This window comes from Somniosus microcephalus, chromosome 30, assembly GCF_052327205.1.
Source record: "Somniosus microcephalus isolate GS21.2 chromosome 30, FLI_Smic_1.0, whole genome shotgun sequence".
In the NCBI taxonomy this organism is placed as follows: domain Eukaryota; kingdom Metazoa; phylum Chordata; class Chondrichthyes; order Squaliformes; family Somniosidae; genus Somniosus; species Somniosus microcephalus.
The window spans coordinates 17319993-17339059 of NC_141016.1; the positions used below are offsets into that span (position 1 = coordinate 17319993).

At 42.5% G+C, this 19067-nt stretch overlaps 1 protein-coding gene and 1 long non-coding RNA gene across 51 annotated transcripts in view; one reads left to right on the forward strand and one right to left on the reverse strand.

Moving 5' to 3' along the window:
* Positions 1-19067, forward strand: part of LOC147097971 (calcium/calmodulin-dependent protein kinase type II subunit beta-like) — a 298097-nt gene that overhangs the window by 269880 nt on the left and 9150 nt on the right. For 33 of the 50 annotated variants that reach the window (XM_085971126.1, XM_085971096.1, XM_085971103.1 and 30 more), the window contains 4 exons: positions 3050-3124; positions 3388-3513; positions 5795-5911; positions 9987-10070. The exons of 8 other annotated variants lie outside the window; for them this stretch is intronic. In XM_085971126.1, coding sequence (XP_085827252.1) covers positions 3050-3124; positions 3388-3513; positions 5795-5911; positions 9987-10070 — 402 coding nt within the window. The remainder of the gene's footprint in view (positions 1-3049; positions 3125-3387; positions 3514-5794; positions 5912-9986; positions 10071-19067) is intronic. 9 more of the 50 variants (XM_085971095.1, XM_085971102.1, XM_085971118.1 and 6 more) reach the window with 4 other exon arrangements.
* LOC147097972 (uncharacterized) lies at positions 255-11909 on the reverse strand. The gene is made up of 3 exons (XR_015074251.1): positions 11777-11909; positions 2975-3092; positions 255-355 (listed from the first exon to the last, which is right to left on the reverse strand). It is a non-coding gene; the product is annotated as an uncharacterized LOC147097972 (long non-coding RNA).

Consider the following 19067-nt stretch of genomic DNA (forward strand, 5'->3'; position numbering starts at 1 on the left):
GAATGTGAATATCAGTGTTTAATCTGAAATTGTAGTCATTAATTAGGTCTAGGTGGTGCTTTGCAACCGTTTCTTAAAATTCAAGCTTTGGCATTTACATTTTGCCAAAGAAACATTCAGTGCATAACTGCTGAAGCAGTCTGCTCTTCACTGTGATTTTAACCATCTCGAGAAACAAACTATGGATTATATTTCTGAATTAAACAGTTCACTTTGACGACACAATAATCATTGAGGAGGAGAAACTAACCTCTATGTATGTCTAGGCTCATGATGGGTTAATCCCCTCTCCTCTTCCCTCACTCAACACGCCTCAAATGTTTGCGGGCATTTCAGTAGCCAGCAAGGTGCAAAACTAAAATGGAAGTTAAAATGGGTTAGGGAGGAGTTACTGCATATCTTACTAAATTCGGTCAGCGCCATATTGCTACAATATGGAAGTGTTCAGGTGTTTTGACAAGTGAAGTTGTTTTGAATTAACAGGTGCAGTACATGACTGTGAATCTCAGAATACAGAAGCGTTCACAATCATGTCTAGTCTGTTTAAGAGCCTCTGCACCATGGGTGCACAAAATGTACACTGCAGAAAAATACCAGGAACAGCTCCATTCCTGGTGGAAAAGACTAAATTTCAGATATTTTCAGTGCAATGGATAAACACTAAAATCAAATGTCACAATACATGTGGAAGTTATCGATGATGCACAGACAGAACAATTTAATGCTCGTTGTGCGACTCCTTCGCATCCTCATTTTATTTGCACCTCACTTACAATGCACCATTTGTGTCTCTACACCCAAATCACTGGTGGGGAGTTTGGAACAGCAATTCGAGCTCTAGCTTCGCCTTCACTCACTTTGTCTTCATTCAGAGTACTTGAATTTCAGTCTATATTTCAAAGCAACTGTGTACTACTAAAGGCAGTATCAATAATGATCTTAGCTTTAGGGTAATGCATCTTATGCACCCTAAATACCAAAAACATATGTTGTCTATCATCCGCAAACACAACGTCAGGTTCCACGTGTACGCTGACAACACTCAGCTTTATCTCACCACCATCTGTCTAGATTCCTCCACTGTCTCTGATTTGTCACACTGCTTGTCCGACACTCAATACTGGATGAGCAGAAATTTCCTCCAACTGAATATTGGGAAGACTGAAGCCATTGTCTTTGGTCCCCGCCACAAACTTCGTTCCCTGCCCACTGTTTCCATCCTTGACCACTGACTGAAGCTGAGCCAGATCGTTGACAACCTTGGTGTTGTATTTGACCCCAAGATGAGCTTGCGACCACATATCCGCTCCAACACTAGGACCGCCTACTTCCACCTCCGTAACATCGCCCGACTCCGCCCCTACCTCAGCTCACCTGCTGCTGAAACCCTCATCCATGCCTTTGTTACCTCTAGACTTGACTATTCCAATGCTCTCGTGGCCGGCCTCCCATCTTCCACCCGCCGTAAAATGTGCTGATCCAAAACTCTGCTGCCCGTCTCTTAACTCGCTCCAAGTCTCGTTCACCCATCACCCCTGTGCTCGCTGACCTACGCCGGCCCCCAGTCTGACAATGCCTCCATTTTAAAATCTCATTCTTATTTTCAAATCCCTCCATGGCCTCGCCCCTCCTTATCTCTAACCCCTTCCAGCCCTACAACCCATTGAGATCACTGCGCTCCTCCAGTTCTGGCCTCTTGCGCATCCCCGATTTTAATCACTCTACCATTAGCTGCTGTGCTTTCAGCTGCCTGGGCCCTAAGATCTGGAATTCCTTCCTTAAACAACGCCGCCTCTCTACCCCTCTCCTCCTTTAAGATGCTCCTTAAAACCTACCCCTTTGACTGAGCTTTTGGTTATCAGTCCTGATATCTCCTCCTGTAGCTCGGTGTCAAAAATGGGTTTATTGATATCGCTCTTATGTGCCTTGGGTCATTTTACTATGTTAAAGGCGCTATATAAATGCAAGTTGTAGTAGTCTAACCTATTACAGTCAATATAATACACAATGATTCCTAGTGTATTATTTGACAGTTCTGCAGTCTCATTGGCTTTTATCCATCCTTTTGCATTCAACTGACGATAACTTTCTAGCAACCTGACAATGTGCCCCATGCTGTTTTGTTACGATTATATTATTTTTGCAATTTGAAATTTAACCCCTCCCCACCCACCACGTCAAATGCTTTTGAGTGAAGTGAATCACTGGGCCACAGTTTATTCCTGCTATTTCCCTAGAGAGCTCCCACAACAGATGTGCTGAGATGTAGCGCACATTTTTTTTCAAAAGTATCAGTGGGTGAATGGAGCTAGGCCTTTTTCACGTACCTAGCATCAGTAACCGAGCAACACTGTGGCACAGGCCAATGAGCAGAAAGCTTGTTAAAAGCTTCTTATCCCACCGTGTTACGCACCATTGGTCTATCACAGGGATACAATCCTTCAACCTTTTTAATGGTATAAAAGTTCGACTTTATAACTGGCTAAACCCACATTTATACAGCAGGAGAACATGCAGCAAAATGAAAAGCACCAGAATTATTTAGAAAAGAGAAAGATTAAACACCCCAAAAACCTTTGCAGTGTAGCAAAATTAAAATGGAGAAATCGTATGACAACTGTTTGCGACTGGCTGCGCTTCACACAGGAAGTACAAGTTGTGAAGTATCTTATACCAATAATTTTTCACAGGAAGAAAGTGTCCTGGCTATCCAGGAATCCTAAGATTAAATCCCAAGTGCTGGATTTCCCGAGTGTGGACCTTTTGCTGTTGCTATATTTGGTGTGCGCAGGGTTCAGTCCACAGCGCATTCTGAATTGGTGCTGCTCATCAAACTGTGGGAGCATATTTCCATCTACTTTCTGCACCACTTAGAGTGAGAAACAGTGAACTGCATTATCTGCAATTATCTGTGAATCCGAACCTTGCGGCGCCACTCGATAACGGTACTTGTAAATTCTTAATTTCTACTTACAAAAAGGTTCATGACCTGAGGCAAGTTCTGATGCTGTACTGTGGTGTGAATTTTCCTGTTTCTCTTTTTCTTCAGCGACTCTCTTCCTGTCTGTGTGTTACTTTGTTTCCTTGTTCAACTTATGGGAAAACAAAACATTGAAATATATTGGTAAATATCACACGTAATAGCAAATACAGTTTTTAAAACTTTACTATCATATTACTAATAAACAGTACAGAAAATGGATGTCAAACATGTAAATTTTAGACGTGTGTGATACACATTTGTGTTTTCATTGCGCTCTTGAAGTACATTTCATGTCATTTCACCATAAGGATGTAAGAAATATATTTCAAAATACTTCAGTTTTCCATAAGGATTGTGCTTTTTTCAGCTTTTCATCCCAGCTTCTCTTCATCTCCCATTATTAGCTGCAAAGTTCACAGATGTTCTTAGCAGTGTGCGGAGAGGGTCAGGACCCTTTCTTGAACATGAGGGGCCCCAGACTGCTACCACACAGCTTCAGATGCCTTCTCTCACTCCCTCCGCTATGCCTAGTAAGTAAGTGTGTGACTAAAGACCACTGAGCATGCAGTGTACTGACAGCATGCGAGTCCTGTATGCGAATTTGATGAGCGTTAGTGCAGATAATTAGCAAGAAGACTTTATGTTCCAATATCGGACACAACCCTAGTTTACTGTATGGCCACTGGGGCAAAAGCCAAAAGTAATTTAGAGGGGATTTGAGGAGGAACTTTTTCACCCAGAGGGTGGTTGGAATGTGGAACTCAATGCCTGAAAGGGTGGTAGAGGCAGGAACCCTCACAACATTCAAGAAGCATTTGGATGAGCACTTGAAATGCCATTGCATACAAGGCTATGGACCAAATGCTGGAAAATGGGATTAGACTGGACAGGGATGGATGGGCGGCGCAGACACGATGGGCCGAAGGGCCTCTTTCTGTGCTGTAAAACTCTATGACTCTATGACCTCACTGGTAAGTGCTTGAACCGAAGTGCCATGGTGATGCCACTGGCATGTTATGGTCCCATTTCAATCACGCAGTCTATATACTGACAAGTTGGAACGTGGTGGCTGGTATTCTAACAAAGCCACTGTTTGCAACTGAACCACAAGCAAGGCAGTTCTGCATCACTGCTGTGCATCAGTTTACAGAGCAACACTGCCATCAACAGCCACATAAGATATATTGTTAACCAGCTTGTCTTCAATTAGCTGAAGAAAGCTGAAAGTCTTCTCAAAGTGACTGTTGTCTTTTCTATCGGCGTAGCATAAATGTAGCCATGATGCATCTTACTCAACTCTACAATGCTATCAACTATTTATTAACAAAAATTAGAATTAAGAAATTACCTCCATGCTAAATCAGATTGCACCTCTGCCATTCCTATTTATATAGGAGCATTATACCTTCTCAGATTCTAATAGATCCTGGTCCTTGTTAGCCAGCCTCCCATCGTCCACCCTCCCTAAACTGGAGCTCATCCAAAACTCGGCTGCCCGTATCCTAACTCACATCAAGTCCCATTCACCCATCACCCCTGTGCTCGCGGACCTACACTGGCTCCCGTTTTTAAAATTCTCATCCTTGTGTTCAAATCCCTCCATGGTCTGTAACCTCCTTCAGCCCTACAATCGTCCAAGAGCTCTGCGTTCTTCCAATTCTGGCCTCTTGTGCATCCCCGATTTCCTTCGCCTCTCCACTGGTGGCCGTGCCTTTTAGCTGTCTAGGCTCTGGAATTCCCTCCCTTAACCTCTCCGCCTCTCTATCCTCCTTTAAGAATGACCTCTTTGACTAAGCTTTTGGACACCTGTCCTAATATCTCCTTATGTGGCCCGTTGTCGGAATTCACAGAATTACAGAATCCCCACAGTGCAGATAGAGGCCATTTCGGCCCATCGAGCCTGCACCGACACATATCCCACCCTATCCCCGTAACCCCACGTATTTAATCCCCTAACACTAAGGGTCAATTTATCATAGCCAAATCAACCTAACCCGCACATCTTTGGACTGTGGGAGGAAACCGGAGCACCCGGAGGAAACCCACGCAGACACAGGGAGAATGTGCAAACTCCACACAGACAGTCGCCCGAGGCCGGATTTGAACCCGGGTCCCTGGCGCTGAGAGGCAACAGTGCTAACCACTATGCCACCGTGCATTGTCTGATAACACTCCTGTGAAGCGCCTTGGGACGTTTTACTGCAATTTAAAGGCTCTGTAGAAATACAGTTTGTTGTATTGTTGACTTATTTTGGGCAGCTGACTTTGTCCTTTGCAAGTTAGGATAGGCGTTCAATATTTTATGGGGTTCCCCACCCAGAAATGTTTGAAAACCTTAGCTACATAGTCGAACACTACTTTTCAATACAAACCTGCCCACCGATCAGCTGACCTTAACCTTCACCTTATTAATCTTTCCGGCCCCTGTTGCTTTAAAACTTAGAAATAATGGGATCAGGATCAAGACACCAACTGGTGTTCCTTTTGTTTTAAAGTGTAGATTGAGCATACGGCAGGAGTTTGCCCTAATAAGCAATTCCACTTACGCAGACTGTTCAGTGTACCCCTCATCAGTTACTTCCAAACACCATTCTAAAGTTTTACCTAGAAAATTTATAAAGTGTTGTTGAACAATATGAAGCAGTGTAAGGTGGAAAGTATACCATAAAGACCATGGTGAGATTAATGAAAACTCGTCTAAGATGCACCTTGCCCAATGATGTCGCAACATTCGCTTGCTGTACTTTCACTTGTATCAGTTGTTTTACAGCCTGTATGTTATTACATCATCTCTTCACCTTCCACCCTCAGCTGCAAAGTTCACAGACGTTTTAAAGAGTGTGCGGAGAGGGTCCGCACCCTTTCCTGAATCTGAGGGCGGCCAGTCTGTTCAGACCCCACCTCTTACTCCCTTCATCTCCACCCCTTGTAAGTAAGCAAGCAGTGCTTCCTGACTGAGATTCTACAGAAGGCTCAGAGAACGCTATATGCTTACAGCATGTGAAAGGCATGTGTGTTTTACACAAATTTAGTATACAGAGAAATTAACAGTGATCCAAAACTTGTGCTGGATGTTAACTAAATACGTCAGTATGTAATTAAGCGTTGCTTGTATCTCGCGTGGCACTTGTTACAGGGCAACAGTAACTGCACCATCATGTAGGACTGTGCAAGCAATCCTAATTGCAATTTAGCAATTCAGTTCAACCTGAACTTCTAAACATACCTCAAGCTCAATGGCACGATAGAAAATAGTAGAATACAATAGAGTACATTAAACACTGCTTCTTGGAAAACTCCTGATATACTTCCATTCCAACATAATGATCAAGTCAGTAATATTTGGCAGTAATAACTGCCATTTCTACAGTTCCTACCTATTGCAGTACAATGAGCACAAATTGAGCTTTGAATGTCAATGCTAAAATCCGAGTCTTTTGTGCCTGAATCAACCTCGGCTTTTAGTCTTTGTCACTCTAATGACCAGAGTTGAGACGATTTCTCACCAATGACGAGTTGTCCTGTGCACAAGCAGTTGCCCCATGTTTCCGTTCTCAAAAAGTCTAACCTCGGCTAAAGTTGCCACTCCCAAACAGCTTGCCAACACAACTGATGCATTTCATTAGTACTCCAGGACACTGTGCTTTACATGGGTTTGACTATGTATATATACAAACGTACATAGATGGGGAAGCCACTAGTCTGAAATTTAAGCATGGAAGTATTGTCATATCTACTGTTAGAATTTGAAAGAAAGTCTATTTTCCTGTGCGCAGTATCATCAATTTCTGTACATTGAACACCTGCGGGTGAAACTTAACTTAACAAAATTTGCCTTTTTATTCCAGTCACTTTTTGAGCTAAATTTGACATGGCTTCTTGCTTGAGAATTTTATTTTTACTGTTGAAGGAATGATGTGTCTTCATTTTCTCGCTTGGTTATTCTGGGCCACACACCAACTGAGCAAAGGCGGCAGATAACCTTCTGCCAGGCCTCTACTGATGGCTGTGAGCCAGCCGTGAGAAGGTGCACGATAGTGGATCCTGATAAGACTGCCCAAGATTATCTCTCCCATTTGTGAGGTGTCACCCCTCTGTTCCGCACCTACCTACATCAGCACGGCTGCTATCACAAGCCTGCGTCCCATGGCGTTGCAAGTTGGTACTTCAACTCGCTGTCCATTACGCAGGCAATTTTTCTTCCGCCAAATTGATCAAGTTGAAGTTAAGCATACTGTGAAATATTTGTTTCATAAAACAAGTTCTTGTCTTATGACACTCCTGTGCAGCGCCTTGGGACATTTTACTACGTTAAAGGTGCTATATAAATACAAGTTGTTGTTGTTGTTGTTTGAGGTATCACATCTTAGTATAATTGAAATTGAAATATAAAGGATGCTGTGGCTGGAGACGTTCCCTGAAATTTATACTGTGCATACTTTGACAATACGCATGGTAAGAGGCTGCCAGACCAGTTTTGTCCCTGATCTGCTCTGTCTTGAAACTCTTATGAATGTGATTTTTGCCTAAAAATGCACTCTATCTCCATAAATGCATTCACAATAATCTTGCATATCCATCCATTGTTCTTGCATGTGGATCAATACCTAGAATATGCCACCACACTTTACATCACTACCAAAAGTCGTGATCAGAGTAATCTGTGCTAATAAAATAGAGACATAATCGAGAGCCTGACTCTTCGCCGTTAGTTATTACAGCAAAGGCAGTGGGGCTACATCATTAAGATTGTTTCCTTGTTGCTGGAGGTCAGATTTTTTCCCCCACTTAGTTTACTGTTGGGAGAGCTGATGAATCAAACAATGCTGACAGAACTGATGAATTACACTGTGGACAGCAGCAGCACAAGCCAGTGAAACACAGCTACTGGATTTAAACCATCCAGGTGATAATCAAGCTAGCCAGCTACTATGCTTGACATTCAGCCAGACTTTAGAGGGGGCCCTCAGGTGTTCTGCCTTATTTGCTTCATTGCATGGCAAGGAATTATCATCCAATGTAGCTTTTAAAACATGTCCATCCAATACTGTAAAAATCCTTGGACAGTGTATGTAAGTTCTGTTTCTTCCCTTCCCAATTCCCCTTCCAAAATATATTACTTCTGAATGCTTCAACAGCCAGCTAGTCTTGTCCACATACTTCATCTACTTTACACCCCTACTCTTTGGTTCAATGGGATTCATTTTATAGCTGACCCTTTCCTGACCTTTAATGAGATGGGAGAAAGGCTAGACATTGTAAATGACTTATTCTGCAGAAGGCTCAGCTGTCCGCAGTATACATTTCAAAGATGTCAGGGTGCCCAGCACGCTGTTGACTGGGTGTGTGATCTCACATTCAGCTTATGGGACTTTACGAATCGAACAACTTATTCCAACTCGCATGCTGTTATTTCTGAGCAGCAAAAAACTTGGTGGCTGCGATTGCCGTGTTTATTATTCCATTTCCATTTGAAATGAGAACTGCATTTTATTCCCAGGGAATCACTGATCTGTGATTTGGTGATTTTTTTTAAATTAATCAAGTAATCGATTCATTATATAAAAAAAAAACATTGATCGTTCAGGTATATTAAAATTGTAAAAATGGAGCAAGTTTTTGATTACTCCTGTGCAGCACCTTGGGACGTTTCACTACGTTAAAGGCGCTATATAAATACACAAGCTCTTGTTAAGTGAGGATTTAATATATTGGGTAAAACATGCAGAATAACACACAATTTCTGCAGTTTCCAGTTGCCCAATTGATGTGCAGCATGTTTGAGTGCATTTAATTTTCTGCAACAATATTAGTTGCCTTCTTTATACATAAAACCTGGATCAAATTGCATGTACAGTACTTAAATTGTACTCTGAGCAGTTGGTCCAGTGATGTGCTCATTTTTCATTCAGTACATCATCAGTCCAATAGCACAGCCTGACTTTTGCCTTGATTTCTCAGTTTGCGGTCTCTGGCTGAACAGTTTCATACTTCGTTTAAAAAATAAAAAAAACTGCTGAGATATCATCGTAACTGTATTTTTAAACTGATCCAGAAGGATCAAATGGTACGATGTGATGCAATTCACTGAATTAGGCTGCGGATGGTAATCTTTGCAGGTCAGCCACACACAGCTTGTTCAGTCAGCCAGCAATGTTTGGTGGCAGGTTTATGGTTTGATCCTTAAAGCCATATTCTCTCCTGTTTTACCCTGGTGCTTATAGAGACAGTAAAAAAAAAGATAAACATTCCTAGGAAAAAAGTGGCTCGAGGTGTTGATCCTGCATACTGCCTTAGAGAAATGGGTTACTGCCCACAATCCTGCACCCAACAAATTCCCAGTCTCGGCAGAGAGCAAGATGGGGGGGGGGGGGGGGAGAAATACTGAGTCACCTTTCCTCAGTCTGGGCCCCTCTAACAAACTTCCACACAACTGCCTGAAGAATGACAGAGGACTGCCAACAGCTCATCTGTTTATTGGCTGGAGAATGGCGCTCATCACTAGGGTTGGGAAGAGGAGGAAATGATTGCTTTTCCAAGGCCATAAGTTCCAACGTCCATTAAACTGGACTGCTTCCATATCGTAAAGCATTCTTCACTGGCTCTTTACATTACAGCACACATGTACAATTTTGTTGATACTGAATTTGGATCACATCAAGGCGGTCCTAACCAGGCAGTTTTTGCAAGTCCAAAATAATGTGCAGTATGAATGTAGTCAGCTATCTTTGTTATCATGGGACAAGCATGCAAACTCTTTTTTTTCCCCCATAAGTAATTGCAGAATCAGAACAGTATAATGTGCAAAAAACGTTTCCACATTTTGGAAACCAAATTATTGTTGTACAATTTGGAATGGGAGTTAATTATTCCTCAAGAGAATATGGCTTTAATTTGTTTTTTGGAAATACATTCCCTCATAAAAAGCTTATCCATTTCTGCTTTTAGTCTTTGATATTCTGTGTCTCTTTCACATTTTATATAATTTCTTCCACAAACTCAGTTGCTAAAGGTTTGGACCGTGTAAGTGTTAAGAGTCAGTCCAACGATTCCAAGAGGCCCCTCAGCTCACCACCTCCAACTCAATGTAAGTGTTCCAGGTGTTGGTACCCAGCTCTATCTGAGGAATAGCTTTGGCATGCCATTGAAGTCATAATTACTGCTGTAACAGTACTTTCCTGTAATGGTGCACCCTGAGAAATGACAGACTCTGCACAATTAGGATTTAGTACTCGTCTAGACGGAGATATGCCAAGGGATTTCTGAGGCGATTAAAGTTTAAATACCACTCCTGTGCTAAACTTTTGAACTTGCTTCCCCAGCGAAGTTGAATTTTGCTGGTTAGAGGGGGAGGAGGAAAACAAGAGAAGCACCCTTATGCGTGACTCCGCTAAGGATAAAATTTGTGAAGTTGCCAATGCGCTGAACTGTCCAACTATCCAAACTAAGTGCGATGGGATTAGGAAGCAAAAGGAAGGAGAGGAAGAAAGGGTTCTGTAGAGTGTGGTTAAAATTAGGTATGGCATTTCACAATTCACATCATAAAAATACTGTGGTGCAACTTTAGCCTTTTCCCTACAGAAATTTTTTTATGGCTTAAGCCTCAGAAAGTAATCGTTTACCCACAGTATTTTGATAGAGTAAGCACTGAATACTTTAAGAATAGTTTTTCTAACTTTCCCAGTCAGATAAATTTTAATTTAGCTGCACAAAAATCAATGCTGGATCCTCAAACGCTGTGCCTAATTTATACTGCTGTATTTTTGCAAGATGTTTACAAATTTAACACACATGGGAAAGGAGTATCTTCAGGGGGACACCGTTTGGAAGAAACCAGTTTTCCAGTGGTGCCAGCTAACTTCTGTCTAGTACACTTTTTTCCCTGCTTGTATCGCAGAGGAGTGGTAACTGTCACATGCTTCCACTGTTCTGATATGAGATCGAGTGGAAAAAATTATCTGGTCGACACCTGGGCGCAAGCCAATGAGGTGGCTTAAAAGATCGTGGAGTTTACAATACGTCCAAATCTCCTCAATCTTTTACGGCCGTCTACCGATTCCGCCACCCAAACACATCTCTGCCCATAAAACCGGCCACTCGCATAAGAGTTTCCTGCAACTGCACTTGCTAATACTCCAATTGCATATGCTCTACGAAGCCTCGCTAACCCATGCGGTTTGACAAGACTGGAGCCATGAGACAGAGCATTTTCAGCTGTGTAATGTTGATAATGTGGATGTGTTGACTGTTGCAACTTGGAAGGAATTGGAACTTGTTCAGTTGAAAACGTGGCCGAAAAGAAGAAGGGTGCAATACAGCAGTACCACTCCCTCATTTTACATTAGGGTGGGGCCAGGGGCGTTTCAGTGTATGCACAGTAATCTAGGAGACAAAGCATTATATTAGGTGTCTCTTGAAGATCAACATCAAAACAAGTTCCTAAAAATGGCAGCGAGAGCAAGGATCAACATGGACTACATAAAAATGTTAGATTTTTAAAAATTGTCATTCAATCTGAGGTGAATTAACTCTGCTGTTCTCTCAGTCTATTCCTGGCCTATTCTCTTTTCTGCTTAGCTATGCATATATACACACTGTTGCACTATCGCAAATCAAAAGTTAGGATTTGAAGTGAACATTTATCAAAGGAAATGTGCTCGAGAACACCAGCGCAGAAGGAGAAAATATATTAATGTTATGTGCAGTTTGAAACTGGTTCCTTCTACTTTCCACAGAGTCTTTATTTTTAATTTCACTTCATTTGCTCTCAAATATAGCTGCAGCTTCATTTACCTCATACATCACTGCTGGCCACACCATCGCCTTCTTGGGTTCCCTCACTCTTCCTGTGGAAGCTTGTTTATCCATACAGTCATGTTACTGTCAAAGCAATATGCTTATCTGTTATCCATTCTGTGGTTAGCTGATGTGGGAAAAAATGGGATAAAGTCATTTTAGGAACAAAATTCCTTTTTATAAAAAAAATCAGTAGTTGACAAGATTTTTCAAAAGCAAAATACTGCGGATGCTGGAAATCCAAAATGAAAACAACATGCTGGAAATAGTCAGCAGGTCCGGCAGCATCTGTGGAGAAAAGTTAACGTTTCAGCTCGATGCCCTTTTGTCAAAACTGGAAAAAGTTCAAGATGTAACAGATTTTAAGCAAGTATAGAGGCAGGGGAAGCGGGAGGGGAAGGTCTGTGATAGGGTGGAAGGCAGGATAAGATTTTCCAGCTCTGTGACTAGGAAATGTGCCTACTAATAACAGACACCCATAATATTTCATGCCAGAAATTGAAAATGCTTGCGCCAGATTCAGTAGATGTCGCAATGCACCACGGGATAGGTGGGCTAGATGGACTTCTCCTGTCTGAAACTGTTACTGTGTTCCTATGATACATCTGTATTGTTTGTTGTACTTTGGTAGTTGCTGTCACTGTTTCTAATGCAATACTGTGCGATATTTAAAACACCAGGTAACAATCTTCAGTGAACAGCCTGTATCAGCCACGTTACATAATGGCCCCATCTATTTCAAGCATTTTTTTTGTTTGTCCTTCCTTCCATTTGCTCGAAAATCAAATATTCACGTACCACGTGATCTGCTCCCGGTCATGTCGGCATCACTCTTCGACCTCAGCTACTTAAGACAGGCTTAAGGACCTTGGTTTATTTACCTTAGAGCAGCGTAGACTTTGAGGCAACCAGATAGGGCTATAAAATAAAGGCCTGGAAAGCGTGCCTGTTGATAGATTATTCCAGTTTAACAGATTGGGGAGGACCAGGGGTCATGAGGTTAAACTATGGAAGAGTAGGAATCAATGTTCCCCCTAAGGTATACGACCGCGCACCAATCGGCAGGTCCCGCTGGAAAAGATACCAAATTTAAAGGAGCCGCACACCCAAAAAAAACGAGGGGGAACACTGGTAGGAATAGACTGGGTGTTGGGCGGTGGTTCTTTTCCCAGAGAGTAGTGAGCCTCTGGAATTCATTGCCGGCTAGTGCGGTGGGTGCTGACTCTCTGCCTGCCTTCAAGAGGGAGCTGGGCCGGTTCTTGACTGGGGCCCAAATTCATCTCCTGATTTTTCTTGCTGTATCTTTCCGATGGTTCTAAAATTCTTCCTCTAATGTGGTGCTCGGAACTGGTCACAAAATTCCAGCTGTAGCCCATGTCTTTGTTCCTTCACTCTGTGACGAATCTTGCCTTGTAGGGTGCACTTCCTTTTACTATGTTTTCCCCAAAGTGCATTACTTCACATTTCTCTCGATTGAATTATCTCTGCCCACTTCACGAAATTTGTTTACATTCTTCCTCATTTTGCCACTCTCCCTAATTTGGTTGTCTATCCCTCTGCTGGCCACATCTAAATCATTTATATAAATGGAGAACGAGAGGGGTCCCAGCACAGACCACCCGCATCTCGCCAATCTGAAAAATATCTTTTTGCCACACTCTGCTTTATGTCTCTGTCCGTGTAGCTACGTTCCCTGTAATACCACATGCCTTCATTTTCTTCAGTCTTTTATATGGCATCATAATCAAACGCCTTCGCAAAACATTTTTTTAAAATCGGAACGTTTCAAATCCAGTGGAGGGGAATTGCTCAGGAGGTACTATTATATATGAGGAGTCAGTACTCATTCTCACTTTCAGTGCCCGTAAGTATTAAATCTCACTTCTCATGAGAAGAACAACAGCGTTACTTCAGATGTGGAATCGGTAACCTTCCCACACCACAGCTCCTAGAGACAGGCTGCACTCTTTCTATTCTCAATTTATCCTTTGATGAGCAGGTAGTAATTATTTTTAATCCTTTTGGCTGATAAACCCCTCCCTGTGCCATGTTGAGAACTTCCATTTATAATGAACCAGAGATGACAGCTAGGATATCAGAGCATTTGGAAGGGCAAAGTATGTCGACTAAATCTGATCTGAGGACAGCTGGATAAGAATAGCACGCGTAGGTCACTCAGTTTAAATAACAGCTCTGTGTCAGTACTAGAAAGATATGGCCAAACACTGAACAGAAATGACAAGCAAAGTGGCAGGTATGTGAAACTATAAGAACACTTCCCTCGCGCCCCCCCCCCCCCTCCGCAGTAATTTGAAATTATTTGACTGTGTGTTTCTTAATATTTGCAATCTAACCGTTAACATAAGAAAGCTCCAGTTATATTTGTGAACGGTACTGAGCTGGACGGGGGGAAAACACATCTTGATCTACCTTCAGTTGTCTGTAACTTGATCAAACCAATATTGGCATAAAGTGCTGTGTGCTTGGGTAGTAATGAATATGCAGTGATATGATTATCGCCTAACGGGCAGGCTGCAGAAGGGGCCCGGGGTTGCCTTTCACCCACATACTTCCCCGGTTTGCGATCCTGGTTGATCGCTTGACAGGGCAGTTCTGTGCATTCCACGGGAGGAATATTGAAGTGAGCCAAGAATCATTTAGTTCAAAGAAGGGCTGATCTGATTAGAACAGGATTTGTTCTGGCGCACTAATTATGTAATGTGAATTATTCCAGTGAATGGAAGCTTTTCATGCCTTTAAAAGGTTTTTTTTTAAGCTTTTGTTCTGCTAAAATTCATGCCAAAAGATTTTAAAAGAACTTCATGTAGATTTTAACTTTTTCCAAGAGAGTGTTTTTCAGGGCAAGTTTCCCGGCTGCTACTTTTTTCTCCAAGTTGTATTTGTTGTAAATAAAGCATTTGCAGCATTTAACAGGAATTTTTGTTAGCACAGAATGGTATGTAAACAAGTCTTTTATGGACATCAGAACTACCTTTACAATACATCGAATGGAGATTTTGTAGTTTTTTTTTCCAAATTGTTCCTTGCCCCCACCTATGTATTCCTAGAGAAGGAGGGCATGCGAGCATTAAAAGCTTCCACATTTCTTCCATTGCCATACAGAGCATAGTTAAATAAAAGCAATGCTGGAAAAGCACAGCAAGTCTCCGCATGTGAATGAGAAAGGCAGGTTAATGTTCCAAGTGGGATGCTAGATATGATAAAGGGTTGCAACCTAAATTATTATTTCCTGCGTGATCTCTTTCAGATGCTATTATCTCCCGAACAATTGAGTTGGCTGAGAGGAGTACACCAGGTTCTCCCTAACATTTTTCTTCCACTTGTTCCAGGGAAACATCCTCTTCCGTTTGCCTAGCTTCCCACTAGGGGTTACTGAATGGCAACGCTGAACAACTACTCATACAGTCATAACGGCACAGAAGGAAGCCATTCGGCCCATCAAGTCCATCCCATTCCCCCGCTCTATCCCCATAGCCCTGCAAGTTTATTTCCCTCAAGTGCCTATCCAGTCTCAATACCTCTATTTATGAAGATCCCATATGCTTTGCTAACCACTCTCTCAATATGTCCCGCCACCTTCAGGGACCTATGCACATTAACTCCCAGGTCCCTCTGTCCCTGCACACTCTTTAAAACGGTGCCATTAAGTGTATGTTGCCTCTCCCTGTTCCTTCTGCCAAAATGCATCACCTCACACTTCTCTGTATTAAATTCCATCTGCCCGTTCTGCTAACCTTTCTATGTCCTGTTGCAGTCGATTGGTATCATCTTCACTGTTTGCCACAACCCCCCAAGTTTAGTGTCATCGGCAAATTTAGAAATTCTACTCTCTATTCCAATATCCAGCTTACATATATATCAAAAAAAGCAGTGGCCCCAGTACTGACCCTTGGGGAACACCATCAACCATCCTCCAGTCTGGAAAAACAGCCATTTACCACAACTTGCTGTTTTCTGTCCTTAAGCCAATTCTTTATCCAGACTATTGTTGCTAATTTTTGTTAATGTTTCTCATTAATGTTCCCTTTTCAAGAGCCATGGGGTACTTTGGCCAATTGCAGCAACTTGATCGCAACACATTCCCCCTCCCTCCCCGCCGCCGCCATGTTCACTCTGCACAGATCAAGATCCTGTCTTTAACTGATGTGCACACATGCATGCTTCCAGCAGAGGCCAGTGGATAGCATTCAGGAATAGGAATCGTGGCTAAATTTTCCCTCCCCAACCCGGGGCACTGAGGCCAATTGTAGTGCCCATACCGCTGCCGTAGCCAGGATCAGGCAACACTACAGGGCAGGAAAGGAACCAATGGATCATGAATGAAGCCATTCTCAAATTAATTCATTTTCATTTTGGGATCAGCAGAAAGAATGCCCTCTTGCATGGTAACTTCTGCAAATGGTTCAGTGGGAAAAAGTTCACGTGAGATTGGATTATTTGTGATTATGCTTTGAAATGTTTTCCGACACACGGTGCACTTTAATGGATTTAAAACCAATTTAAGGAGGGAAAAGAAAATTGCATTTACAGCCAAAAAGAAACTACTATGAGCCTTTTAATTTTTTTTGTTCTTGGGAAGGAATGGCTGTAAAATTCTCATACCAATACAACTCTTACTGTGCCAATATGGATTTATTGAAACACAAATATTATCCAGCTAATTATAATATTGTAGGTGAATCGGCAGAAGGAGGACATACTAACATTATGTAGTAACCCTCCAGCTTAGGATGATCGCCAAATAAAATTGTGCAGGAACATATTCAATGCAGTTACTCTGGGACACACTTAACTGCTCCTGCGAACCCACATTCTCATTCCTGGAGTGCCTGCGAATGGGTTGGTGGAGCGAGGAGGCTCAGTTTGAATTGGAAGGGAGAAGAGTGTGAGCAAGAGCTGGGTGGAAGGGGGATGACGAGTGTCAGCGAGGAAGAAGAATGCCAGAGTGAAATGTGGGCAGAGGAGGAAGTGGGGGTGAGGAGAGGAGTGCCTCTGTAAACCTTTTTCCAAATGGTTTAATTATTAAATTGAGCAACAGAGTACAGAAAACTCTTTGGTATCCGGCACCGACGGGACAGGCGTGTTGCCGGTTGATCAAAAATTCCGGATGACGGAGAGGGTTATCTACCGAGGCTATTTTTAACAAAGAAAAATTTAAAAATCAAGAAATGTGCAGTATACAGTAATTGGGTACTCACCTACAGAATGTTGTGTTAAATGGATGGTGGAAGATGCTTGATTAAGTACAGTACTGCCAGTTGAGGGGAATGCAATGCAGTGACTACCAGCAGCGTGGGAGACACACAGTACCCCTGTAAAATGGCGGATCAGAAAAGACTACCGGCAGCGCGGGAGAGTCAGACTCCTGTTATTGAGGTGTTCGGATTTCCGACAGCGCCAAGAAGCCGAGTAGTGGCAGTTTGGGGAACTACCCCCACTGACTAACTCAGCCACCGCGGAAGACTCGGACTCGGCAACATTGCCGTTATTGAGGTGTTGTTTTCAGAGTGAGAATTTTGCCGGTTAAGAGAGAATTCCGGATATTCAGGTGCCGTTTAAACGAGAGTTTCCTGTACCACCAACACATAACCTGCAATTTCTCTGCAAGAAATGAGGAGAAATGCCTGCAATTTATGCCTCATTCTCCTACTGTGTCAGTGATGGAAGGTTGGGTGTATCTACAGCTTAAGCAGCCATAAGCCACTACACTTAGTATTAACATAAAAAGTGCATTTTAAACACTTAAGCTTTGAGGACTGGAAAACAACTGCAAACAAAACTGTAATTACTTCAAGGTACATGCTGGTGGTGTCTGCTCTTGCCTCAAATTAATCTGCTTTTACGCTGTGAGGCCCGTGCTAGTGCCACTGGTTCTCGAATGGAGTGTCTCCCACAGACGGCTGCAGGCTAAATGTAAAACTGCCAGAATACTAGTTTTTAAGTAGCCTTTTTGGGCTGCTGGTCTCGACGAGATGTACATTCAGCTTGCAGCCTGCTGTACACGGTCTGCGCTTTGGGAACTGGCAGCACTAGTGCTGGTATCAAGTGTAAAATCAGCCCGAGTTCACGAACGACCCACCCAACATGAAACACTTACCATCACGGAGCTGTAGAACCGCTGTGTATTCCACGTGTGTTTCTCTTGCTTGGAAAACTATTCAGCCTTGGACATCAAATGAACATTTGGAAAAACTATTATCTAGATACTCCACTGATTCAGTTTCACAGAATCACAGAAACCCCAGTGCAGATAGAGGCCATTTCGGCCCATCGAGCCTGCACCGACACATATCCCACCCGATCCCCGTAACCCCTACACCAACACATATCCCACCCTATCCCCGTAACCCCACATATTTAATCCCCCTAACACTAAGGGTCAATTTTTTTTATCATAGCCAATCAACTTAACCCGCACATCTCCAAAGAGCTTATATGCACCCATCAGCATACCTTGTGATTGTATCTGAAATCGTATTTCATACATTGTTTTCTTCTGAACTAAAAATGAGTATTAAAATCAATCGTGTTGGTGTGGTCTCTAAAGTTGCTATTGTAATGACCAGTGCTTCTGTTTGATTTTAACACTGAGGTGACATTTTTGCGCCATTTCACTAGATTATGACTACATTGCTGTATTAGATATCAGGCACCTGCAGATAATAGCATACTCCCATGTTACCACACTAATGCAAAGTGAGATGAATTAAAAGCTAATACATATAAGCAACTTTGAACCTTGAATCATAATGCACCTTTCAGCCACATACAGTATTAGTCAATGACACCCAAGGGATTTGAATCCTTTTTGCCTCGTGTAAAATTAAACAAGAATGAAACATTAATATGCATTATTGTCACGTGTACGCATGCACCAACACGCAGTATCACAGAGCGATGGGATACAGATCCGCAGGTCGTGCGTTTGGGGGGAGTGCTTAGCTTCACCCCATGAAAGCAAGGACAAGCACATAATCATAGCACATTGCAAGAGGCCACGAGTACGGAGGTGTCTCTGTCTCTCGTCGAAGATCTGATGCATGCACTGGAAGTGTGGAAATTAATTTTTATCATTGTCAGATCTTTAAAATGACGCTGCTAATTGCTCTGCTGTAACAGCCATTTTCTGCCTGTGATTATTGAGCAACAGCATGGAGTATGTTTTATCAGAAATAGTCAGTATTCAAGCATTCTATTTGTCAAATACTCTTGGGAGGAGTTTGGAAACTGTCAGAAATCAAACATATGAAGCACATTTAAGCATGCC